This window comes from Adiantum capillus-veneris, chromosome 21 (assembly GCF_014529385.1).
Source record: "Adiantum capillus-veneris isolate H3 chromosome 21, ASM1452938v2, whole genome shotgun sequence".
In the NCBI taxonomy this organism is placed as follows: domain Eukaryota; kingdom Viridiplantae; phylum Streptophyta; class Polypodiopsida; order Polypodiales; family Pteridaceae; genus Adiantum; species Adiantum capillus-veneris.
This window is the reverse complement of record NC_140951.1, coordinates 56027958-56054780: the sequence shown is the minus strand read 5'-3', so window position 1 is coordinate 56054780 and position 26823 is coordinate 56027958. Positions and strand designations below refer to the sequence as shown.

At 43.3% G+C, this 26823-nt stretch overlaps 1 protein-coding gene across 1 annotated transcript; it reads right to left on the bottom strand.

The window, feature by feature from the left end:
- Nucleotides 1-209: 209 nt before the first annotated feature.
- On the bottom strand, nucleotides 210-25116 carry LOC147430986 (pyruvate kinase isozyme A, chloroplastic-like). The gene is made up of 8 exons (XM_086493506.1): nucleotides 24767-25116; nucleotides 23960-24514; nucleotides 23780-23870; nucleotides 22902-23095; nucleotides 22057-22178; nucleotides 2085-2328; nucleotides 1624-1858; nucleotides 210-938 (listed from the first exon to the last, which is right to left on the bottom strand). The coding sequence occupies exons 1-8, from the start codon at nucleotides 24863-24865 to the stop codon at nucleotides 613-615; spliced, it is 1866 nt and encodes a 621-aa protein (XP_086349632.1). The 5' UTR covers nucleotides 24866-25116; the 3' UTR covers nucleotides 210-612.
- Nucleotides 25117-26823: the final 1707 nt, after the last annotated feature.

Below are 26823 nucleotides of genomic sequence, written 5' to 3'. Positions count from 1 at the left end.
GGTGGAGTTGCCATGCAATTCTTGGAATTAGGCTGTCCAATAATTATAGTTATTGCAAAGAATGTAAAATAGAAATTCATAATACGCCTATTTTATTGGATGGAACTGAAATACATGGCAAGAACATCATTAGCACAAGGGATGGTCCAAAGAAGTGGGTTGCATGCTTTGACAAGTCTGAAAAAGACATACATGTAGCATGCATTGGAGAAGGGAATATGGTATGCCATTCACATAATTTTGCTTAAAAGTGTCATGGTGACAATATCGTGGAAAGTTCATATTGTGTGAGAATTCTCCCTAAAGTTACTTGCATTTTAATCAATTCGTTACAAATGATTCCCATTTTCTTCGCAAAGTACATGCTAGTGCTTCATTGAGGGCCAATTGTCGCATTTATCCGAGATAAGGATGTCTCTCCGAAGTGCTGGTGCTTGTGAGCATAAAGTTTAAACATAATTTGAGGCAATTGTGTCGCAGAAGAAAAAACTTATTTGAATATTTCCACTTAACAAGCGGATTTTCACAGGATAATCTAGTTTGAATATTTCCACTGAGATTTATGGGGTGCCCTGATCTGTGGCCTCTCTTTTGTTCTCATCCAGCCCCGGTCTAAGGGACTCTCCTAACTTGTATGGATTGTAGCATGTTAGAATGGTTTGAGCAAGGGAGATCAGACACAGCAACTATCAAGTCACCTCCCTTCATCAAGCCCCGCATCTTCAACAGTGAGAATGTGCGCTCAAGGTTGCCTTCCATGTCCTCTGAGAAGTTGAGAGCTATTGGTATTAGACCCCATCGCATGTTCAAAGTTGTCTTGACCTCTTTTGAGTCCGTGAAAGCAAAAATCAGACAATCCGGTCGATTTCTCGATAGAAGCGATGCCATGTAGCCTCCCTTGGTGTACACAAAGATTGCCTCTGCTTCAAGCTTGTTTGCTGCCATCAGATCAAAAGACAAGGCTATCAGATTAGGAAATTCAAAGTAGTCCAATTAGAAATGCTATTGATATATCATAGGGCCAAAGCTCAGTTTGTGAGCGACTTGAATAGGGGGTCGGTCCTCAAGGTTGTGGGTTCAAGTCCTGCTCCAATAGATGCAAAGCTTGGAAGGACACGGGTGTGTGTGTGTGTGTGTGTGTGTGTGTGTGTGTGTGTGTGTGTGTGTGTGTGTGTGTGTGTGTGTGTGTGTGTGTGTGTGTGTGTGTGTGTGTGTGTGTCTGTGTCTGTGTGCAGTGTTGGGGGAATAGTGTGTGAGAGGTTGGTCAAGCAGCTCCTCCACGCAAGGTCACCCTCTGCTGTTCCTGCACGTGAGGTCGCGCTCAGCTGTTCCTGCGTGTGAGGTCGCCCTCAGCTGTTCCGAAACCCAGGTAAATTGTATTTACAGTAGGACAAACACCACACAGATGCCTGCTGTCTTTCACACACACACACACACACACACCACAGGTCTAAAACGAGACTCTGTATAAAATAAAAGGGTGCGCGCTCATGCACGCGCGCGAGTGGGGTGCATGTGTTTCCTCCATGCAACCCAATAACAAAAGCAATGCATTAGAAAAGATAAATCCTAGTGCTTAATTTAAGAATCAGACAGAGGCTGCCATTCAGCCTCATTACTAACCCATCAGGGTAGCTGCGTTGCAGATTTCTTCCGATATTTGTCCAGGTAGAGTATTTGCAAGTTGTTGCAAGCTCGTGGCGTCCACCAGCTTCTCTTGTTGGCACCATTCTTCCATCCGTAGACTCACTGTTCGCAAGACGCCAAGTGCTTTCTCTGGGAACTGCCCCATTGCAGACTCCCCAGAAAGCATCATCGCATCCACCCCTTGCCGTACTATCTCCGATACATCTGCTACCTGCAGCATAAACACATCAAATCACTAAGAGAGAGAGAGAGCCAGAGAAAGAGCGAGCAAGAGAGCGACCGGTAGAGAGGCGAGGGAGTGTGAGTTCCTGCGTGTGTGCCTGTGTGGCACGCGTGCGTGCATGCATGGTATATACGACACATGCACATGCACCTAAACCATAAGCATGCATGCTTGCCCAAATGCAGATACCAAACTCAAGAGACATGAACTATACCTCAGCTCGTGTCGGGGTGGGATACTCAATCATTGACTCCAGAAGCTGAGACGCTACAATTACTGGCTTGTTGAGTTCCCTGCAAAGATGGACAACTTCCTGCTGGACAGCGGGAACCTGCTCCAAAGGGATCTGGGCACCAAGGTCGCTTCTACCGACCATGGCTCCATCCGAGACAATTATTATATCTTCTAAATTACTTAAAGACTCACAGCTCTCTATTTTTGCAATGACCCCAATTTGTCTGCAGAAACAACGGAAAGAACAGAGCTTAGCCAGCTGTTAATCTGAACATATATATGTATACCTTCATAAGGTCAGAATTATAAGAGAGGCTGAAACATTCACAAAAACACAAAACCAAGGAAAACGGATACAGAAAAGTCCAAACAAAAATATATAAAAAGAAACCATTATTCACTTGAAAATGCTTTTAGAAAAGGCATAGGCGAAATAAGTCGAAGTAGCTTACTTGACTGAAACTTTGAAACAAGTAACAAGTACTCTTAACTTTAAACAAACAAGGATAAGACATCACAAAAGACTTAATCCTAGAATTCAGAGATCACACAACTTCTAAAAGACCAAATCCTAATGTAAGCTAAAGACTAAAAAGAGAAACTACTATGTACCTTCCTAGAAGAGGCAAAACATAACCAAACTAGTAAAAACTTGAAAACTTGACAATAACTTCACTCCTTACAAGAAGAATAAGATCATCACCTTTATTATGCGTAGCCTGGACAGCAGCTATGACATCCCAACTCACGTCATCAGTGCCCAAGAGTAGGTGCAGGTTTTGTATAAAGTTCTAGATTAGCCTTTAATCTGAGCCTTAATGAAGGCGTTGCCGGATCCTTAATCCCAAATGAAACGGCAACTCAAAATAGAAAATTTATGAGAACGTATTTCCATAAATGACATGTTTTTAGCAGCCCCACGATTCAACCCACATTTTAGATGTGATCGGCTACCTATCCTCCATACTCATCCCACCCTTCAGACCTGCTGAAACGAGTTTCATAGTGAGTCGGAGTCGTGACCATGTGTCGCCCAAAATTAGCCATCCTTAGGTAACCGTATACAAGTCCTTGTCTACAAGAAGACATGACAACAAGAGTCGCAAGCATGAATGACTTCATTAGTAGGCAGACAGCGTACAAGTAAGGCCCCGCCATTATGCTAACCATTTGGGCATTTTATGTTAGAATTCAGATTCCTGTGTAGTGGTGCCTCCAATATCTCCCATGAGCAGATCAGGGAGCGAGGGCTGTTTTGTGGCTGTGCCCGGCCGTATCTGATGTAGGCGTGCCTTTTCTCGGCGGTGCACTTCATGGTGTTGCCCACCCGGTAGGCTGGCATGAGGCAAGACCCCCATTTCTAGGGTTTCCCGGGGTCAAAGTCTCCATTGCTTTGAGTTGTGCTACTAAATGTGTGCATCAGGTCACTTTCAATGAGTTTTTCAAATATATTAGCACATTTACCAAATAGTGGGGTTTTGAAGTAGGTAGGGCAAATTTGTTGTTTGCCTATATAGTCAAACCCCACACCCCCCCCCCCCCCCCACCCCCTCTCTCTGTATATTTTTGACCATATGTTTAGTGCAAAGCAGTCAGCGTTTTGGGCTTCTTTCTCTCTGTAGCGTTTTTTCTTTGTAGAGTTTGCATCTGGTGTTTTCTCTCTCCTCTCTCTAGCGACTGAGCTCGGGAGATCAAGAGACCACGACCGAGACATAGGAGCACACTCCATCCACTCCATCGACGGAGACTCCAGCAGAGGATCAGAGGCATTCCGGCACAACACCCAAAGTGTCATTGAGGACCTATTCTACATTTCACATTTCACACTTCATTTTTCATTTTTCACATTTTACATTCAGTACTTTTTGTACTTGTACTTCAGACATTGTATTAGATTCACCACTTTGTATCTAATGGTCTCATAGGTCATTTTGGACTTTTTGAAGACGTTTATACCAACAATCTCTCTCTACCTTAGCAAAAAACAGTCCATATCCTCTGATCTGCTTCAAAAATCTTATCCTTGGTGCTCATAATAGGTGGAACCTTCTTAGCACCCTCAATAATCGATGTATGCACTATGTTGTTGTAGGCAAACTCCACCAGGACAAATACTTCCCTCACTCAGCCAGAGAATCACTGAATTTGCTACTCCAATTGCCCATATGTCTGTGGGTGGAAAGAGGACGAGAATTGTAGCCGTGTAATAATATTCTCCCACATGCCCTCCAAAACAAACTAATAAAACGGGGATCTCTATCTGAAACTATAGAGTGAGGAATGCCATGTAGTCAAAATATTTATGAAACAAACACTTTAGCCAAATGATCTAGCTTAACCGTCCTCTTGATCGGAACAAAGAGAGACTGCTTGCTAAATTTATTGATGACAGTCCAAATGCCATTTTGCCTACTCTGAGTCTTGAGAAGATCAAAAATAAATCCATTGCTATACTTTCCCAAGGTCGGCTAGGTATAGGTAAAGGTTGCAAAAGACATGGTGCCTTATGCCTGTCAAACTTGACCTTCTCGCATATCAAACAAGTACGAACAAACTCGTCCACGTCCTTCTTTAACTTCGGTCAATAGAAGAACCATTACACACCTTTCAAGGTAGTTTCTATGTCGCGATAGCCCGAAAAGGTGGACAGTAGCCTTATTCCGCAACGCTTGTGTAACACACAAGAAGTTTTTCTGCATCAAATAGCCTTCCTTAAGAGAAGGCCATTAATCGCTATAATCCGTCAAAAATGTCTGCAAAATCCAAATCTATGGCCATATCCTCGAAGTTGTGGTGATGAACCGTTGAACTAGCCAAAACCAAGGGCTTACAATGAAAGTGAAATTGTAACAAAATGTTCCATCGGATCTGTTTACTCGAGAGTTGTTTCTTAGACAAAAAATAGTGCAAACTCCGATGATCGGTGAGCAGTGTAACCAGTATATCATCGATCCCGGGGATTAGAAACATGTTCTTGATGGTGACTTTGTTGAGAGCCTTGTAGTCAATGCACATTCTCCAAGATCCATCTTTCTTTAAAACCAACAACACTGACGAACAAAAGGGTGATGTACTCGGCTGAATGTATCACAAAGTGATGACGTGGTGGACAGCAGAAACCCTAAAATTCTTGCAAACCCTAATTTCTGCCAAAAACCCTAATTTTTGGAAATCACGGAGACTGAAAAAAAAAAAATTAAAGATGAGCGACGCAAATTTTGCTTTTTCTCTACCTACTGAGAAAGAGAGAGGGAATGCTTTTGCTTTCAAGTTTTGACTCTCTGTGAGAGAGAGAGAGCAATTGCTTTTGATTTGAAGCTTTTGGGGCTCTGCTTTTGGGCATCCCTTGTAACCTTTAAATTAGTGGTGAGGGCCTCACTTCTCAGAGCATCTGGACGCAGAATCTGAGAGTGAAACCCTAGCCACTCTCTTGTACTTTAATCTGATTAATATAAAAAGAAATACCGAAAGGGGCGCCAGTCTTTGGGGCCAATATCTGTAGGCACGGAACTCCGCCGGGCCGGTGCAAATCTATTGTGATCTGTGAATTGTTTTGAAGTGGTTATTTGGTGCTGTCGCGATTGATTCTTGACTTGGAGTGTCCAAGTCTGTTACAGAATGACCCTTCTCTAGAAGCTCTTTCACTAGGTTCATAATTTCCTCCTTCTCCAGAATCCTCTAATGAACTTGCATCAGGTTCCCTTAGTTCGTCGGAACCCTCGGATGCGCTACCATTGCTCCGAAATCCTGTGTTGATCTGTCAACCGGTTCCCCCAATAAATTCTCTTCGCTGGGAGACTCTTACCCTATTGAGGTAGATATTGTCGTGTCCATATGATAAGTCAATGAACCCGCATGCATCTCCCAAATTCTTGCTTAGTATGTCCCATAAGTCTCTGAATAGCGTCAGACTTCTATTCTAGACAATACTCTCGAATCTCTTTTGGCAAACCACAACAAAACCGCTCGATATGGTCCTTCAAAGTAATCTTCTGAAACAAAGACACTGGCAAATAAGCATCCCAAAACCTCTGGCAGTTGTCATCCAATGTATCTTAGTCATTCTCAAATGATGCCAAATCGTGATGACATCTCTTTCATATTTGTCTGGTATCCAAGTTGGCGTGAAAATTTTCTTGAATTTTCACCTCATCGTAGGTGCTCCTCTGCGTAACAACAAAGTAGACCACCATGCTTGCGCATTTCCTTCCAAGTAAGATGCCACCCTTCGTACCTTGGAGCGTCCCGTAAAGCAACCTCTTGAGAAGGCGACGTCAAGTTGTGTAAAGTTGAGAGCTTGATGGGTATCCTAATAGCCTGAGAAGAATCTTTTTGAGCTCTGATACCATTGTTACAAGCTTGGATACTCCAAGCGAGAAATCAATAGCAACACACGAACAGAAAATTCAAAATAACTGAACTTTAAGAGAGAGGGAGAGAGAGAGACAGTCGACACAGCACGGCGGAGTTCCACGCCCAGAAGCACTAGCCCCAAAGATTGGCGCTCCTTTTGGTATTTCTCTATTATTGCTTACTGCAAAGTACAACTCCCGAGGGTCCTCTGCTCTAAGACTCTGCATCTAGATGCTCTGCAGAGTGAGGCCCCAAGGGCTCTAATAAACATTAGCAAAGCCCCAAAAGCACTTTCCTCAGAAGCACTAAACCCCCAAAAACTAGTGCTCAAGTGTCACGTGACACATCCAACCCTATGTGTCCGTGGAAAAGCTACACCACAACAGGGTTCAGTCAGTTCAGTCAGTTTAGATTAGCAGTGATCTGGCACTTTTGTGAGTCTATTCGTAGACCGTGCATGTCCAATCACTTAGCATAGGTGTATATCCTCCGGTTGCACACAGCATGATCATCGGAATTCCCATCGGAATCCATTAGCATCAGTTAGGGGAATTGTGCATTAAGCCTATTTTCCTATTTATTGGGATTTTCACTTATTATTTTTAAGTGACTTTCCAACAAAAGTAGGTAGGGCAATTTTGCTAAGTTAATATATAAGCAAACCCAAGTTAGCACTAAATAGCAGAAGAGGCAGCACGAGCACCTTGCTCAACAGGCAACTTCTCAGCAAGACCAACCCCCGCGACTACTCTGGCGTTTTCTCCACAGAAGACTTAGCGTTTTTGCATCAGATCAGCCTTGGCGATTTGTGCACAGCAGATCAGCCCCGGCGTCATCACAACACAACAGATCAGCCTAGTGTTTTTGCATTTGCAAAACCCCGGCGACAGAAGGACCAATTTCAGCCCCTGGCGTTTTTGGATTTCAGCAGCAAATTAAGACCGGCATCATTCACCTGAAGTGAAGCACATTCAGCCCGTAAAGACCATCAGTTTTCAGCCCTAAGAAACCTCATTTTTCAGCCAAGAAAACGCAGCCAAAACAGTCATTTTCAGCCACCGAAACAGTCCCGAAATTCAGCGATTAGAAGATCTCAGATTTCAGCCATCGTCGTCGTCGTCGTCGTCGTCGTCGTCGTCGTCGTCATCGGCATAGACAAAGTTGCATAGTCCATTGCATACGCATTGTACACCTTTGTGCAATCAAAGAATACACCACTCTCGCCGACGAGAGTGGGGCCTTCCGAGGAGGGTTTTACAACCTCTCGGGTGTCGTATCTCTTCTCTCTCCTTCTCTCCGTCTCATTCACTTGCACGCACAATCCACTCACTTTGTTCGTGACCACAGCACTCTACAAGACGGAAAGCTCTCTTTCCCTAAAGAACTAAAAGGAACCTTGAGCAATAAAGATCACTAATCTTGAGAAAATACAACATTCATTCCGCTGCACCTTACATTGGTATCAGAGCTTTGGAAGTGTTCTGCATTACTCAAGGAAAGAACCACAAGATTTATTTATTTTTTTGCTTGTTGCGATCGCACGAACCCAAATTTACTTGGGCGTTGCGATTCCTAATCGTGTTTTGTTGAAGAGTGACAGGAATCCCAAGAAAGAAGGGCTTGTCCAGCCTCCCCTTGTGTCTCTTTTCACTCATTGAGAGCGGACCGTGCACTTAGCGGCCAGCCAATCGACGTGAGGTGGGAAAAAGCAACCTTGGTGTGAGCGCAAGGCCGCCAAGGGGTGCGCCCGCAGAAAAGGGTAGAACTCGGGTGAAGAGAAGATCCTTCTCCAACGCGATTTGCAAGCGAAAGAAAACCTCAAGAACCCAAGACCCTCAAGACTCAAGAACCTCAAGAACTCAAGTTCCTCGTGAACTTAAGAACCCAAGACCCCCAAGAACCCAAGTTCCTCCTGGACTTGAGGACCCAAGAACCCAAGAACCCACAAGAACCCACGATTGCAGAATGATCATCACTCGAAGCGGAATGGATACTTCGCTTGGAGGTGATGAGCATGAGAGAGGCGAAGAAGAATTTTCCCCACCAGGAGGTTTTTCCGACCCTTCCCCATCTACGACAAAGATTGCACTAACTCCTATGGAGGAGTTGGACCAAGCAAGAGAAGCAGAAAGAAAAGCCTACGAAGAAGATATGGCAGCCATCGAGCGTGAGTACCAAGAAAGAAGGGCGGCCATAGAAGCAGAATTTTTTCCCGAGAACAAAGCACAAATGCAAGAGTTATTGCGACTCTTTTCTCAAGCTCACGCACAGATGCAACAGAATCGGAGAAAGGAGACTCTCTCAGTCTCTTCTTCTCCAAAGCATGATACACAGGATTTGCATGATGATGAGAAGCATGATGAATTGAATGATAATGATTTGCATGATGATTTGAATGACAATGATAAGCATGATGATTTGGATGCCAATGATTTGCATAATGATTTGTATGACAATGACAAGCATGATGATTTGCATGATCAAGATGTGATTTCTCACAAGCATGATGACTTGCATGAAGATGATGTGATTCTTCACAAGGATGAGGTGTTAGTGGATGCTTTTTCTAGCGAAGCTAACCTCGTTGTAGATTCGATCAATCACGAAGAACCGATCTTGGTTTTCAAGTCGAGGTCCAAAGAACCCCCACAAGACGATTCGATCATTCAGGACGAACCGATCTTGGCTCTCAAGCCTTGGTCCAAAGAACCATCACAGGAAGTATTATGTGTTCGCACGATTGATACGCACGCATTGTTCGAGTGTTTCATTCGTGAAGGTTTCCTGTATTTTAGACAGCATCATTATGTGATCCCTTTTCCTAGGCATGACATAGTGTATGTTGAGCACGTTTCTCTCATGGATGAGCACGAATGTATGCGGATTGTTCATGAAAAGCTGAAAACTTTGTATGTAAGGAAGTCACATTCCATGTCTCTTCCTTGGCATGACACAGTTTCCGAAAGATCACATGATTGTATGAGCACCAAGCATGGGCATTTCCATTGTGATTTTCCACAGTTGATTGATTTCGATCAAAAAGAAAAGATTCGATCGCATTGTTTGCATGTGTTTGATGAACGGGTTGTCATTCCGTCTCTATGTTCATCTACATTACATACAGTCTTTAGAGAAGACAAGATTTTTTTCCTTCACTTTACATGGAATGGGTATGTTCATGGTTTTGTGTTGGAAATGGTTTCAAGAATTTTCAACCATGGAGATTCTTAAAGATGAAAGAAGCAGATCTCTAGACGCAGTTGACGCAAGAATGGAGATTCAAAAGACTTTGAGTCGCTTTCGGCGCGGCCCAAAGAAGCAAGCGTTGCAGACCTATATAAAGTTCAAGTACCGCACGACCCACACATCAGAGTGGGCCGACGAAGAGTCCCTTCCAAGATTTCGGATGCTGTTGGCGATCTCCCTCGACGCCATACAGTTCGATACCAGTACCTCACTTTGAAAAGGAGGGGATGTCACGTGACACATCCAACCCTATGTGTCCGTGGACAAGCTACACCACAGCACGGTTCAGTCAGTTTAGATTAGCAGTGATCTGGCACTTTTGTGAGTCTATTCGTAGACCGTGCATGCCCAGACACTTAGCATAGATGCATATCCTCCGGTTGCACACAACATGATCATCGGAATTCCCATCAGAATCCATTAGCATCAGTTAGGGGAATTGTGCATTAAGCCTATTTTCCTATTTATCGGGATTTTCGCTTATTATTTTTAAGTGACTTTCCAACAAAAGTAGGTAGGGCAATTTTGCTAAGTTAATATATAAGCAAACCCAAGTTAGCACTAAATGGCAGAAGAGGCAGCACGAGCACCTTGCTCAACAGGCAACTTCTCAGCAAGACCAACCCCCGCGACTACTCTGGCGTTTTCTCCACAGAAGACCTAGCATTTTTGCATCAGATTAGCTTTGGCGATTTGTGCACAGCAGATCAGCCCTGGCATCATCACGACACAACAAATCAGCCTAGCGTTTTTGCATTTGCAGAACCCCGGTGACAGAAGGACCAATTTCAGCCCCTAGCGTTTTTGGATTTCAGCAGCAAATTAAGACCGGCATCATTCACCTAAAGTGTGGCAGATTCAGCCCGTAAAGACCATCAGTTTTCAGCCCTAAGAAACCTCATTTTTCAGCCAGGAAAACGCAGCCAAAACAGTCATTTTCAGCCACCGAAACAGTCCCGAAATTCAGCGATTAGAAGATCTCAGATTTCAGCCGTCCTCGTCCTCGTCGTCGTCGTCATCACCGTCGTCGTCATTGGCATAAACCAAGTTGCATAGTCCATTGCATACGCATTGTACACCTTTGTGCAATCAAAGAATAGACCACTCTCGCCGACAAGAGTGGGGCCTTCGGAGGAGGGTTTTACAACCTCTCGGGTGTCGTATCTCTTCTCTCTCCTTCTCTCAGTCTCATTCACTTGCACGCACAATCCACTCACTTTGTTCGTGACCACAGCACTCTACAAGACGGAAAGCTCTCTCTTTCCCTAAAGAACTAAAAGGAACCTTGAGCAATAAAGATCACTAATCTTGAGAAAATACAACATTCATTCCGCTGCACCTAACATCAAGCTACCAAAGTGTTTGGCGGAAGTCCGTACGGCCTGCCATGTCAACAACGTAAAACGTGGACGCACGTACAGCTGCCACATCATCAACGCAATTCGCGGGCGTCTGTACAACTACCACGTTCACGCGAGGCTTTCTATTCCTTGTGTCCCTTGGGCCCCGTCGTATAGGGTCCCATAAGTTGGGAGGAACTGAACGTTTAAAATTGGGCACCTCAGTAAGACTTAAAAGTTGGTAAAACTTCTTCTGCATCCTTTACTAGGGATTTGATCCCACGCTGTCCGAAGTCCATCCTTTAGGTCATGCCACGTAATCACTTTGTGACAGCTGAGGTAGAGTCAGATATACCAATAGCTCCTCCCATGAGGAAGAAGTCAGACAAGTTATCGAAGTGACTATTCGAGACCTTGCAAGACGCAACTACTTCAAACTTTCCACTAGATTGGCATGATGCCAGTACGATAAGACGTTCTAGGCAACTTCAGACATATAGGATTTTATCACAAGTGAACTATGCTTTGATGTCTACAGTGGTCAAGGATAGAGATCCTCTTATGTTTGAGGAGGCACTTTCACAACCAAATTGGAAGTTGGCCATGCAGAAAGAGCTTGATTTCATCAAGAAGAATAACGGTTCCGCAGCCTGCCAAGCAGAAGGTGTTTGGTGTCAATTGGGTCTACAAGAGCAAGTACAAATCTGATGGTTCTTTGGATAAGCACAAGGCACGACTCATTGCCAAGGGCTTCTCTCAGAGAGAGGGTGCGGACTACAACGAGACCTTGCACCGACTGCGAGGATGGTGACCATTCGGACAGTTTTTGCCTTTGATACCTTTTTCGAGTGGCCCATTTTTCAGATGGATGTAGTTTCAGCTTTCTGAACGCTGACTTAGAGGAGGAAGTGTATATGGAGCAACCTTTGGGATTCTTGGATCCAAGTTTCAGTGACATGGTTTGTAGGTTGTTGAAGTCTCTCTATGGCTTGAAGCAAGCCTCTTGAGCATGGTACCAAAAGATACTCTTTCTTTCTACAAAACTCCTTTCAACGTCCTTGTGCAGATCCAGATTTGTATATTTACAGTGAGGGAGGCTTGGTGACTCTGATTATCCTCTATGTGGGCGATCTTGTGATTCAAGGTAGCCAAGTTGAGCACATCCGTAGTATTATGGAGACCTTGGCTAAGGAGTTTGCAATGACAGATCTCAGCTTGCTTCATTACGTTCTTGGATTGGAGATATGGCAAACAGAGGGAGGCATCTTTCTCTCTCGGGAGCGCTATGTCCAAGAGTTGTTGGAAGCATTCGGTATCACCGAGTGCAAACCTATCACATCTCCTATAGATCCCAATCAGCAGAAGTCAGTATGACAACTAGGATATAGCACATGCTACGAAGTATCAAAAACTGGTCGATTCTCTTATTTGGGTTTTCAACACCCCGTTTGATGTCAATTTCCCGATGGGGCTTCTCACCTCTTTCGTGCAGAGACCCACCAAACACGGAAATCCGTACAGCTCTGCCACATTAGCAAGCCAACGCAGAATCCGAGAAATCCGTACAATCTGAAGTCGTATATAAAGCAAGCTCTTCGGACTTTGCGTTATTTAAAGGCGACCAAGTCATTACACATTCATTATGCGGCTAGAGGTACGAACTCCAAGATCGTTCTACGAGGATGGACTGATTCAAATTGGGGTGGAGATCTAGAAGACTAGAGGTTAGGAGCAGTTTCATGGAGCAATAAGAAACAGCCTACAGTTGCCTTATTCTCCACATAGGCAAAGTGCAGTGTTACATGAGAGTTAATGTGGTTATGGAGGCTACTTTCAAAGATTGGATTTCCCCAACAAAAGCCGACAATGTAACAGAGTTGTATATCCATTACGAAGAACCCGATGTTTCATGCCTAGACCAAGCATATAGAGATACAATACCATTTTCTTCGTGAAAAGACGAAGGATATGCCAACTCCCTTGGATTTATTTCCCATCCAGGAGTTGAGGGGATGTTAGAGTTCAGATTTCTATCCAGTGGTGGCTCCAATATCTCCCCGGTGCAGATTAAGAAGTGAGGGTTGTTTTGTGGCTGTGTCCGATCGTATTTGGGGTAGACGTACCTTTTCTCGACGGTGCACTCCATGGTGTCGCCCATCCGGTAGGCTATTTTTATGCATCAACGATCTCTCTCTCTCTCTCTCCAATGTTTTTGCTATCGATCTCTCTCTCTCCCTCTAGCGTTTCCTTCTCTCTCTGCTTAGAGACCCTACATGCAAGGCTCTCTTGCGGTGTGTGCACCTGTGCCCGTTTGGTGAGCGGTACGCGGTAGGAGGTTGATTCTGAGAAGATCTATCGCGCTAGATCTGAGATCCATTGGCTGACCTGTCCGAGAGGAGGTTTCCTCGTGGTTGCAGATGAGATTGCCACCCGATTCACCCTTTTCCGCTGCACCTTTGACATTTTACACATGGGTGGCTACCATACACTTGAGGGTCAGCTTTTCATTTGAATTAAACTTCTAAGATAATCTTGTACGTACACGAAAGCAACAAATTCTTCCTAGTGTCTACAAGGTTGCACAACCTTCACAATTATGAGACCCTTCAAGTAATATGCTCACTAAACTATATACAAGCTTTGGTTTTAACAAAAATGCATCCCACCACCTAAGAAACGTTAGACATCTATCCCCATTAGACATCTCCAAAAGTTCTAGATTCACCAGCTCAAGGTCATCACCAATGCTAACCTGCATAAATCTATCATCCTTTTCAGTGAACCCTTACACACTGATTTGCAATTTGCTCCTTAGTCCTAGGAGGACACACCCGTTCTATTATCTCTCATTAAAAAAAAAATCAGCAAATATTGCTGAGGAGCATGCAGGAGATGAACCAAAGATGACAAATTTGACAGACGCATTCAGCCTTGACACATTCAAAGCATAAAAATAGCCTACCAGATGGGCGACACCGTGGAGTGCACCATCAAGCCTTGACGGCGCACTCCACAGTGTCGCCCATCCGGTAGGCTATTTTTCAAAATCATGCATGTCACTTGTGTTGTTTTTGTTTAGCACATATGAAGAGCAAACATGATGAGGCTTCTAAGGAGCTTGGTAAGCCTTGAATTATATCCTTCAAAACGAGGTGTTGTTGCAAAGCGATAAGAACATACCATACCCTGAGAGCAACAATACAACTCTCATGATCAGTACTTTGGTTGGAGCAAAGAACTTATGAAGATGTGCTCATAAGGTTGTAAGGGAGAACTGTAAAACTGCAAAACTGAATACAACACAAGCCATATTCTTGATAACCATAAGCCACAATAGAGAAAGATCTTTTGTCAATCACGTCAATAACTTCATGGAAAAACTAGATTCCTGGAGCTTTTTAAGTAGCTTTAGAGATAGAGAAGAAATTTAATCGGGATCTTAGAGACACAGAGCACATCATGCAAGACTATCTCAGCAAAAGCGATCTCGCCCACATCATCAACCATAGGGAAAGAAGCAAACGCGACTAGAAGTGTACCAACAAGCTTATCCACAAGGTTACTCAATTGGTACCAAACTCCTCTATATGCGACTTGCTACAAGTGACTTCTCCAATCTTGTCTACACTATCGTCATCTGAAACATATTGTCTATCTCTGAATATGAGCCGATCTAGCACCTCTAGCTTGGCCAACTTGATCATAGAAAGTCATCCAAAATGTAATCAATGTCCTCCCATAATTTTAAGACGTAGAATGTAGCATGGATTAGAGGTGTTGGGGGGAGTCACTGGTTGTTAGGGAACAACGTCATATAGAAAGTAATCATATTATTATCATGGTCAAAAGGAATCGTCATAGTAGAATACACTAGCTATAACCGGCCCGTACAACGTAGAGGGCGGTACTATTTCAATTACCTGTTAACTTTACACAGAGCACTGAGAAGGGAGGAGAACACAGTTGCGTCCAGCGACTAGAATGTCACTGCGCACACGAGACCGACACCCTGTAGGCCCCAAAGACTGGCGCCCCTTTCGGTATTTCTTTATTCAAATTAAGGTAGACGATCCGACCACTTAGCACAAGCTTTCACAAAGCTGTCCAAACCTGGCGAGGGCTGAAAACGCAGGTTTTCGACCGGATTTCGATAGCATAACGGCGCAAAAACCCTTGTAGGTCAAAAACAACTATCTAGGACGGATTCCCTCGATATCTGGAAGCTTTCTGGTGAGCTGTCACAGAAATTCAGCGGGCTTTAATTCTCTGTTTTTCATTGCCGGGAGCCCAAAAGCCTGTACACGCATCCCAAGGCTCTCACAAGGCTCCCCCGATGTTCCCTTGCAGTTTAGGTGCGAAACCCTAAACCTGCAGAAAAACACAGCAGGCTGTAATTCCCTGTTTCGGATCGTTTTTAGCAGAGCGAACACGCCTACGCGTGTCCCAAGGGCTCCCGCACGCAATGGGACAATTCCCCTGTAAATTGGACGAGTTTTCACGCGAGAAAACTCTCCAAACTCGCAATCTTTCGTGATGGAACTGTGCGTACCTGTGGGGGATTAGCAATTAGCTAATCCGGTTCCTGTTCAGAAGGCTCTTGCCTTGGCAAACGCGCATAAACCCCCAGAACTGTACGTAGGTTAAATGAGAAGCCCACTAGTGGGGCATAACATACTGTACGTAGGGGAGAAAGAGAGCAGTATGTAGCGTGCGGGGCATCACTCCCGTCACCATACTATGCATAGAGGGCAAGGTAAGCATTCCATAGCTTCTGTACCTGCTACAATCCACCTGAGGCTGAAAATGGCGCCCCCTTTGTTGATATGCAGCTCGTTTTTGCCTCCCAGAGTGGCAGAATCGCTCACAGGCTGACACGTCGCCCAGTTTTCGAGTTTGGGCTTTCCCTGCTAAAAATATCTCAACTGGTGCGTCAGTTGACTTGGCAGCAGAGCAATAAAATGTTCCCCTTGTCATTCCAGAGCTAATGACGCGAACACATTTTCCGGTCAAAAATAGCAGTTCCCTAAATTTTAGGAGATGCTTCCATGGCGTCCCTATCGGTCTCCTGACCACCATTAAAGACTACCATTTGACCAACATCTACAATGTGGGTTAATTTACTGGCCCCTTTCAACTTATAAAGTTGCAGTGACTTGACGAGTGGCCCAAATTCCAGTTTGGCGCACACGAGCTTCCATACTCATCAGAATTCATTGCTAACTGGCCCGGGCAGTCCCTGTCTGACCGACCTAGATTCCCGATGTGAGAAACCCATTTGGCTGCAACCGTTTCACACTGGCCATGCAATGTCCACTTGCACCTTTTCAAGGGTTTTGGGACAAACAAGTAAAAATAAAATAAATATATCTAATACTTATTTACGGAAGGCAACAGGAAAAATACACCTCTTGGTGACACACCCCACCCTTGAAATACTGCAAGCGACCTCGCTTGCATGCCAATAATACATGCAGATACCTCCCGATATCACATATATTCTATGATGGGAATCCAAGATATACATGCTTCCGGAAATGTAGCATTGGACAATTAAACAATCCCACCAACCTGGCTACGACACATATATAAAGCATAGAAGTCTTCTAGTGTACTCTTGAGCACAAACTTCTCTAGCTAAATTCTGTATGGAAAGAGTAGATACAATTGCTTAACTACTCTCTTGAGCATCATGAACCATGCTCTTACCTTGCTCCAAAAAGGCTGCATCAAGTCACTGTGGGTTCCATTTGAAAGGCTTCAAGATACAATTGCAATAGCTGAGGTGAATCAAGCAATTCAGACTCTTCCATCCATTTGGCATCTAATGATAGATAGTTCTTGAACTTCACCAAATAGCGTCTTGCAACTTTTCCTCTAACCTTTCTTTCTTTATGTGCCAATATCTGTTCAGGAACAAGGATTTCATCCAATTCTTCCACTTCGGGTTGTTCCTCATCAAGCATATTCTCTGGCACATCACCAACAAAGGGCCTTAGAAGGCTGACATGAAAAGCATTATGTATTTTCCAGCCTTTTGGTAGCTTTAACCTGTAAGCTACATCCCTGATCTTTTATGAAATCTGAAAAGGACCATAATATCGCATACTGAGCTTAGGAAACAAGCGTTCCTTGCCTTTCCTTTTCCTTAACCTGGCCTTTTCAAAGCGCAAAAGTACCCAATCACCAAGTGAAAATACAAGTTCACGACGGTGACGATCAGCAGCTTTCTTTTGCTTAGCCTGAGTCTTCTCAAGAGCAATCTTTATCTTCCTGTATGTTTCATCCATATCTTGCACATACTTGTCTGCCTCAAATATCTTGTCCTTAGTCTGCAAAATGGGCGGGACTTTCTTTCCTCCTTCCACTATCTCAAATGGTGCCTTACCTGTTGACATATGCACAGTGTTATTGTAAGCATATTCAACCAATGGGAGATGGTGTTCCCAAGTTGCCTTGTGCTCTGAGACATAACATTTGAGCAAGTCCAAGACAGTAGAATTTGCCTCTTCTGACTGTCCATCAGTTTGCGGATGAAACGAAGAAGAGAACTTGAGCGTAGTGCCCATGTTCTCAAACAATGCCTTCCAGAAAAGACTCGTCATACGTGGATCCCTGTCACTGACAATTGACTGAGGCATCCCATGATATTTAAAGATATTGCTCATGAATATCTTGACCATGTGTTCTGGCTTTATCTTCTTCCTAACAAGAATGAAATGGGCCTGCTTCCTGAACCTACAAATGATAGTCCAAATCCCATCATTTCCTGTTTGCGTCCTTGGAAGATCAAAGATAAAGTCCATTGCAATACTTTCCCATGGCCTATCAGGGATCGGCAATGGCTGCAACAATCCCGGTTGCTTTTGTCTGTCAAATTTGACTTTTTGGCATACTAAGCATGATCTTACAAATGTGTCAACATCTTGACGCAAAGCTGGGCAATAGAAGAATGCCTCAACCCCTTTCACTGTCGCATCAATTCCACGATGCCCAGCATAAGGTGGAGCATGACTTTCCATCAAAATCTTTGGCCGTAACTGTTTAGTAACGCATGACTTTCCATGCATCATGAGAAAGTCATTCTTACGCATATAGTGCTCATGATGTTGCCCATCAACAAGCTGGTCATAGATCCTTGCAAAATCTGAATCTTCAGCATATTGTGTCTTCATTTCGTCTAGTTCACAATGGTACGGAATTGACACTGCTGAAATTTGGGGCTTTCGTGACAACGCATCAGCCACCATGTTCTTTTTCCCTTGCACATGCACAATCTGAAAATGGAACATTGACAAGATGTTTGTCCATCGCATGTGCTTCTCAGACAACTTCGTCTGTGTAAGAAAACATCGCAAGGTTTGATGATCCGTTTGGACAACAAAATCAGCCCCTAGCAAATAGTGTTTCCAACTATTGAGAGCATGAATTACTGCCAGCAATTCTTTCTCATAGACTTGCAAGTTCCTTTCAGTCTTCAAAAGAATTCTGCTCTCATATGCGACTACTCGGCCATTCTGCATTAGAACTGCACCAAGACTATGGCCACACGCATCACATTGAACCACAAAAGGTTTAGAAAGATCTGGCAAAATAATTACCGGATCTGAAGTCAGCTTCTCTTTCAAGTGTTTGAACGCTAAAATTTCCTTGGCTGTCCACTTGAAAGTAACTCCTTTTCCTTGCAGTGCATGGAGTGGAGAAGCAATCTCAGCAAAATTTCGGATGAACCTCCTGTAATAGGAACATAAGCCTAGAAAGCTTCGAATGTCATGTACAGACTTCAAGTCTGGCCATGACCTAATTGCTTCCACTTTAGCGGGATCCATGCGTACCCCATCCTTTGAAACAATGTGCCCAAGGAAGTGAATCTCTTGCAAAAAGAACTCACTTTTCTTCGCATTAATGAGTAGCCTATTCTTGCGTAGCTCATTGAAAACTGCGGTCAAGTGATCCCTATGCTCCTCTTCAGACTTTGAGTAGATAATCATGTCATCAAAGAAGGTACCCACGAAGTTTCTATGTGGTCTAAAAATTCTGTCCATCATTCTATTAAATGTGGCAGGAGCATTTGTGAGACCAAATGGCATGACAAGAAACTCATAGAGACCAAATGTTGTCCTGAACGCGAAAAAGTGACTATCCCGTCGATGGAACCATATAACCGGCCCGTACAACGTAGAGGGCAGTACTATTTCAATTACCTGTTAACTTTACACAGAGCACTGAGAAGGGAAGGGAACACAGTTGCGTCCAGCGACTAGAATGTCACTGCGCACACGAGACCGACACCCTGTAGGCCCCAAAGACTGGCGCCCCTTTCGGTATTTCTTTATTCAAATTAAGGTAGACGATCCGACCACTTAGCACAAGCTTTCACAAAGCTGTCCAAACCTGGCAAGGGCTGAAAACGCAGGTTTTCGACCGGATTTCGACAGCGTAACGGCGCAAAAACCCCTGTAGGTCAAAAACACCTGTCTAGGACGGATTCCCTCGATATCTGGAAGCTTTCTGGTGAGCTGTCACAGAAATTCAGCGGGCTGTAATTCTCTGTTTTTCACTGCCGAGAGCCCAAAAGCCTGTACACGCATCCCAAGGCTCTCACGAGGCTCCCTCGATGTTCCCTTGCAGTTTAGGTGAGAAACCCTAAACCTGCAGAAAAACACAGCAGGCTGTAATTCCCTGTTTCGGATCGTTTTTAGCGGAGCGAACACGCCTACGCGTGTCCCAAGGGCTCCCGCACGCAATGGGACAGTTCCCTTGTGAATTGGACGAGTTTTCACGCGAGAAAACTCTCCAAACTCGCAATCTTTCGTGATGGAATTGTGCGTACTTGTGGGGGATTAGCAATTAGCTAATCCGGTTCCTGTTCAGAAGGCTCTTGCCTTGGCAAGCGCGCATAAACCCCCAGAACTGTACGTAGGTCAAATGAGAAGCCCACTAGTGGGGCATAACATATTGTACGTAGGGGAGAAAGAGAGCAGTATGTAGCGTGCGGGGCATCACTCCCGTCACCATACTGTGCATAGAGGGCAAGGTAAGCATTCCATAGCTTCTGTACCTGCTACAATCCACCTGAGGCTGAAAATGGCGCCCCCTTTGTTGATATGCAGCTCGTTTTTGCCTCCCAGAGTGGCAGAATCGCTCACAGGCTGACACGTCGCCCAGTTTTCGAGTTTGGGCTTTCCTTGCTAAAAATATCTCAACTGGTGCGTCAGTTGACTTGGCAGCAGAGCAATAAAATGTTCCCCTTGTCATTCCAAAGCTAATGACGCGAACACATTTTCCGGTCAAAAATAGCAGTTCCCTAAATTTTAGGAGATGCTTCCATGGCATCCCTATCGGTCTCCTGACCATCATTGACGACTACCATTTGACCAACATCTACAATGTGGGTTAATTTACTGGCCCCTTTCAACTTATAAAGTTGCAGTGACTTGACGAGTGGCCCAAATTCCAGTTTGGCGCACACGAGCTTCCATACTCATCAGAATTCAGTGCTAACTGGCCCGGGCAGTCCCTGTCTGACCGACCTAGATCCCCGATGTGAGAAACCCATTTGGCTGCAACCGTTTCACACTGGCCATGCAATGTCCACTTGCACCTTTTCAAGGGTTTTGGGACAAACAAGTAAAAATAAAATAAATATATCTAATACTTATTTACGGAAGGCAACAAGAAAAATACACCTCCTGGTGACACTAGCATAGTGACATAAGCAGCAATTACTGTTTGTGAGTGAGCTGAAGCTTTATACTACATTGTGAATTGAGGCAATGTCGCAAGTTTGTTACATACTACTAGATAGGATTGTCCACAGAAGAACAAATCCGCTGAACTATGATACCATTGAAACAGATTGGTACTTCAAACACAAGCGGTGAATGCCAGCTGACAGACTTGAATACACAGTACAACTACTTTCTTGCTTAGAGAGACCACTCTCAAAATCTTTTTACAACTGGCATGTTGACCTCAATTATAAATTGCTAAAAGCGACCAACAAAATTGCTAAAAGCAACTTAACCGGTGAAAGCAATTTGCTATCTCAAGAACCCACATGGGAGAAGACATCTGCAATGGATTGCCAACAAATGCATCTGCATTGGGCTGCTATCGACAATTGCCATACAGTCCCACTCATACTGCGCTTCAATGCACCAATGGGGAACAAAGACTGATAATTTGCCTAAAAGACAAAATGATAACTGTGATACTGAGTAAATGTTTCCCCTAGAGCAAGATAAACTAGAAAGGCACAAAATACGAGAAACCAAATAGGATTCTCAAAGTCAAAACACGAGCAGGCACTCGTTTTGAGAAGACCAAGGAGCTTATAAATAGGCTAATTTACAAAAACACCCACGACCACCTCATCTGATGAGCGGAGCTGCAGAGGATGAAAAGGAACAAGAAGGGGAAGGAGAAGGAAGATTGAAAAAGCTAACAAAGCAAGGACAGGATAAGACACACCGAGGCTTTTAATTCCTTTTTGAAAGAGGCAGAAGAAAGAGACACAAGATATCGATTCCAAGCTTCCCCTAAGTCACCATGAAAAATGACACTTCCAAGAAACACAAACGATACAATCACACGTCACAAGAGAGGAATACGGGTATCATACACAACTCGAGAACAATGGAAGAACAGGCAATTCAGGCTTTCAGGTATCAACTCAAAGCTTTTCTATCTTTGAAATTTCTCTTACGCCATGAAATTCTTCCTATTGTTGATAGATAAATTGTTGTGAACCCATTAAATTGAAACCAAACAGCACCTCATAATCCTCTCCCGCAGATCTTAAAAAACTCTCTTGTTCATGTCCCCTTTTTCCAAAAAACTAACATGCTATTGTATAATGCACAAGTAACATTTCTTAACACACTCTCTGCATGTCACATAGAAGGGAACTTGAAAACTGCTCATGTTCGTTTATTCTCTACATTAGGAACTTCACGCCTTGACAAATTTACCTTAGTGCATGTAAACTTGACCCGGGGGATCATAAAGGTTTACCTCCGTGGCGATCTTGCTGCTATATAGCTTTTAAGATGCTTCACCACTTCTGCTGTTCTGACAAAAGAAATAGCAATAAAGTCGACTTTTTCAGCTATTCCAAAATCGATGTCGATCCAATCCTGACCAAAATGAGGGAAAACAGTGTTACTTGCTAAGTCAGCATAAAATGACTTAACCATGTAAGGCATTCTAAAAGTTTTTGACACTACAAAACATAAACATAAGGAGATAATTGAAGATGTCGAGGAATTAACCATCACAATGTCACAAACCGTGCAAGCAACAAATTAAGCTTTTGAAGAGGATGACGTAAAATTCGAGAACATAAAGCTTAAGCATCTAGTAAAGATTGAATACACCTCACAGATTATCAAAATGGCTCACAGATTCATTAAAACAAGGCTTGAGCAGCTACAAATTAATATCCCTGAACATATACTTCCACTGTGCAAAAGGGGAGAAACAAAATTTTTATATCCCTATTAGTTTTATTGCTAGGACAAGAAAGTCGCCAGTTTCTAACATGTTTTGAGTTTTTACAAAGGGAGGTGCAGAATGACCATAGCAGCATATAAATTGCAACATCCACCTAGATTTCAAAAATCATGACCCGAAACATAGATAAAATGTACCAAGAAAAGCCTATTACTACCACCATGTCATGATTAGATGAAAAGGTTCCAAGTACTGCCTAAGGATGTTTCTACATAAGTCAGAAAAGAGCAAGGTCAAGATTTTTCCCTTGATACTGTTTGTCTCTTTGCTTTTCATTCCAGACATGCTTGGGCCTGAATGAACTGACAAATCAGAAGAGCATCATATGCCCAAACTCAAGAAGCTACCTTCGCTGAGACTGTAGGGAGCATTGAATTGCCTTCTCGAATAACTTGACCGGCCCTCCAAAATGTCAGGTTTGCACGCGGTAACAGTAGCCCAGGATCACTGCATCTGCAGTGGACATCTGGTCCAACCTTGTCTATCACCTCAAACCTTACCATGCCACCATCAACAACTAGTTCATCTCCAGTTATTACATCTGTTACATAGTACCAGAAGACAAGTGCTTACTAAGTAACTCATACTTACCATACAGAACTAACTTAATTCATTGGACTCGATCAAATTGGAGATCTTTATATATACTTTCATAAGTTCAGAATAATCTGAACTCACGAATTATAAGAGGATAAAACACTCATATAACTACAAAAGCAAGGGACACAAGAAAACACCAACCAAAAACAAAAAAACTAAATCAATTTATTTGCTACAAAACAAAGCTAGATAAAACAAACGATTATTTACTTAAAACTGTTTTTAGAAAAGGCATAAGCAAAATAAGGTCATGCAGCTTACTTGGCCAAAACTTGAAACAAGTAGTCAACTTTAAACTAAAAAGGATAAGACATCTCAAAGACATAATCCTAGAAATCAAACTCCACACAACAACTTCTAAAAGAATGAATTCTTAAATCCTAACGTAAGCTAAATACTAGAAATGTATACTACTACAAACCAATGAAGAAGAGGCTGAAAATAACCAAAAAAGAACAAAGATCCAAACTTGGCAATATGTGACCTCAACTTCACTGCTTGTCCAACTAGGAAGAATAAGATTATCACCTTTATCATGCATAGCTTGGACAAAAGCTATGACAGAGTAGATCACAGTTACCGTGTGGAACTAAACGAAACTTCATCAAAATTAGGGACCTTCTACCTTCAGCAAAGCCTTCATAGTTGACGTGAATAGTTCTAGCCGGAAGAGGCCCCTTCAGTTTTCGTACAGTGAAAGTCCATACCTCTCCATCCTACAGACAAGTACATCAACATTAGGTCTTTCTTGACAAACAAACAAACAAACAAGAAGGGCGATGGGACATATGGCAAAAATGGAAACCTCTGTCTTGAATGAAGCTCCACCTAGGTCGCCCATATGGACTTCACTTCCTTCTGTGTCCATCATAATGGCAACATTATACCCTTTCTCAGCATTGAGATTTCTTATGTTGCGGATGACTTGTGCATGCCATTCTTTAGTGCCGTGGCACATGTTTATCCTCGCCACATTCATGCCCCCTTTAGCCATGGCCTCAAGCTGTGCAGGAGAGCAACATGCTGGCCCAATGGTGCATACCAGTTTGGTTCGTCTGGTGCCTCTCAGCCCTTTCTCCTTCAGCTCTTCCTCTGTTACCGAGTCAATTTCAAGAAGGCTCGTTGCTTCAGGCTTCCCCTCTTCCACAATCAAACTGTCCCTGTGGACCTGCTGATGTGGAGCCCCGTTAGAGATAGGGCCATCTGATTCCAGGCCCTCTGTGACTACAGTCAATGCGTCACCTTGGGCGCCCTTCTTTTGCTTTGCACAGCATGCACCCAAAATACTTCTCTCTTTGTACCTTTGACAGTCATCATGCCTCGCGTGTTGAAGCCCACTTTGCATGCCCTTCTTGAGCCCCTGCAAAAAGCCCGTCTTCCATAAACAACCCACTGCCTAGCAGATAACAAAGACAGAATATCTTGGAGCAAGCTAATTGCTACGCCATTACCTAAAGAAAATGCACTGATTTGAAGTTACACGAAATGAAATTGATGCTTCAAGCTCCTGACCAGAGGTTTGCCACTCACAAATAATCTCCAAGTTTGGAGCCAGCCAAGATTACCGATTAAAATAATAAAATTTAAATTCTGCCCATATTTTGGTACTTACATGATGTGTGTTAAGTTGAGCAGCAGCAGCATTTACACGAGGCCGAACAGACCAGGATGGAGAAATCATGCTGTGGGCAGATTGCAGGGCTAGCTCCATTACGGCCACAGCAGATCCAACTACCTTGAAGCTGATCAAGAGTTCAACAAGGCGCGCGCTCTCACACGCAGAGAATGAGGTTCTCTTTGCTCACATGCAAGATTTGAGAGCTTCAGAGATCGGTAGAAAATGGGCTTCACAAAGAAGAGGTACAGGGAGCGTTCCTCTTCAAATGTGTTGATGGACGGAGAGAGAGAGAGAGAGAGGGGTGGGTTTGGGGCAGGGGGAGCCTTCCGATGCAGCCGGCACACACACACAGAGACTTATGCACAGTGCACGGTTTGCTCTTTGCATGATACGTAGCTAGCAATACGCTTGCATGCGGAAGATGCCATTGTTTCCACGCATATACCAATGGTAAAAGAAATATTTGTTATTGATTGACATTAGGGCACCAAAGGACAATGGTAAAAGAAATATTTGTTATTGATTGACATTAGGGCACTAAAGGTTAAATGTGATCCATGTAGCTTAAATGCCTCCGTCGAGTAAAAATTGAAAGGTGGTTTCAAAAAAATTAAAAAGTACTCCACTCGAAAACAAGAAAAACGATGCATTAATTTATAGTACGTAAACGACAAGCAATAACGAAGCACATAAATTTGTAATAATATTATCTAAGAAAGATGAATACAACATTGACAAAGAGAGAGAAGAGCGCAAGAAAAACGCTAAAAAGAACTAAGAAGAAAACGTTAAAAAAAATTTGAAAGAGCAAAAAAACACCTATTTATATGAACACAAAATGTTTTTTGATTTTTCATCTTCATTTGTCTTTTGATTTTCCACCTTCATTCGTCTTTTCATTTTTCACTTTCATGTGTCTTTTCATTTTTTAAACTCACCCTTCACTTATGCACTTAATATGTTTTGAAAGAATTTTTGTTTTTCTGAGATTGGGGAGACCTAATGCCCGTCGTCGATTACATAGTTGGATTTTTAATTTTTTTCAATCTACTACAACAGCTTCATGCTTGCAGTTTTTCCTCCTGTTCTGACCCTCACTTTTTTACCACGACTATGTCATGCAACCAGCCATGTTGTTTTGATTGCCTACGATGTTTTGATCCTCTTCACCACGCAGAGGCCAAGAATGGGTGGAATTGGAGCTGATCTCTTGAGACAGTTAATTCTAGTGTTAGAAGATTTTAGCTACTAGTGTTAAAAGATTTCAGACAGTAGACTGAACAGAAATCAGAAACAGGACTGGAATTTGGATACTGGAATAAGAATCAGACTATGTACTAAGAATAATATTCAGATTCAGATTCAGAATACTGGACACAAAGTAAGTGTAACTGGAATATCTGCCATGATTGGGATTACAGATAAAAGATTACAGTGAGTATGATATGATTTACAAAGAGAGAGTATAGCCAACAACAACTGTCAATGATTGACAACTCAAGTACAAATGTAGCCAAAATGCTAACAATTGCCAACTGCCAACCCGATTACAATGTAATGGGCCCTATTTATACACCCGTCTCATAAGAGAACGTTCCCACTTAGTGAAACTATCCAGCCGTTTACATCCTTTCCTTCTTTCTTGAATTTTGGCAAGATTCCAAAATTTTTGAAAAATTCCCCTGTCTGATTCTGATGTGAGACTGAAAAATCGGCCACCGTATAGTTCTGATATTGGGGATCGGACTTGACCACTGACAGAGTGGCCATACAAAGATTGCGAGAGGCAGCTGAAAAGGCCAAGGTAGAGCTCTCATCGTCTACCTTCCAGCTGAGGAATAAAAGTTGTCACTGAATTCTGAGATGAAACTACCCAGTATCCTTCCATTGGACCGTCTTCCGTTTGTCCTTTAACTTGGATGGTGCCTCAGAAGTCCCAGTACAAGCATTCTCCTTCTGAATCACTCAGTAAATGGCCTCCTGCTCAAGTTGATCCCACCTTTCTGTGGTCATCTCTACTTCATAAGACGTAAGGGAATGATAGGTTTTGG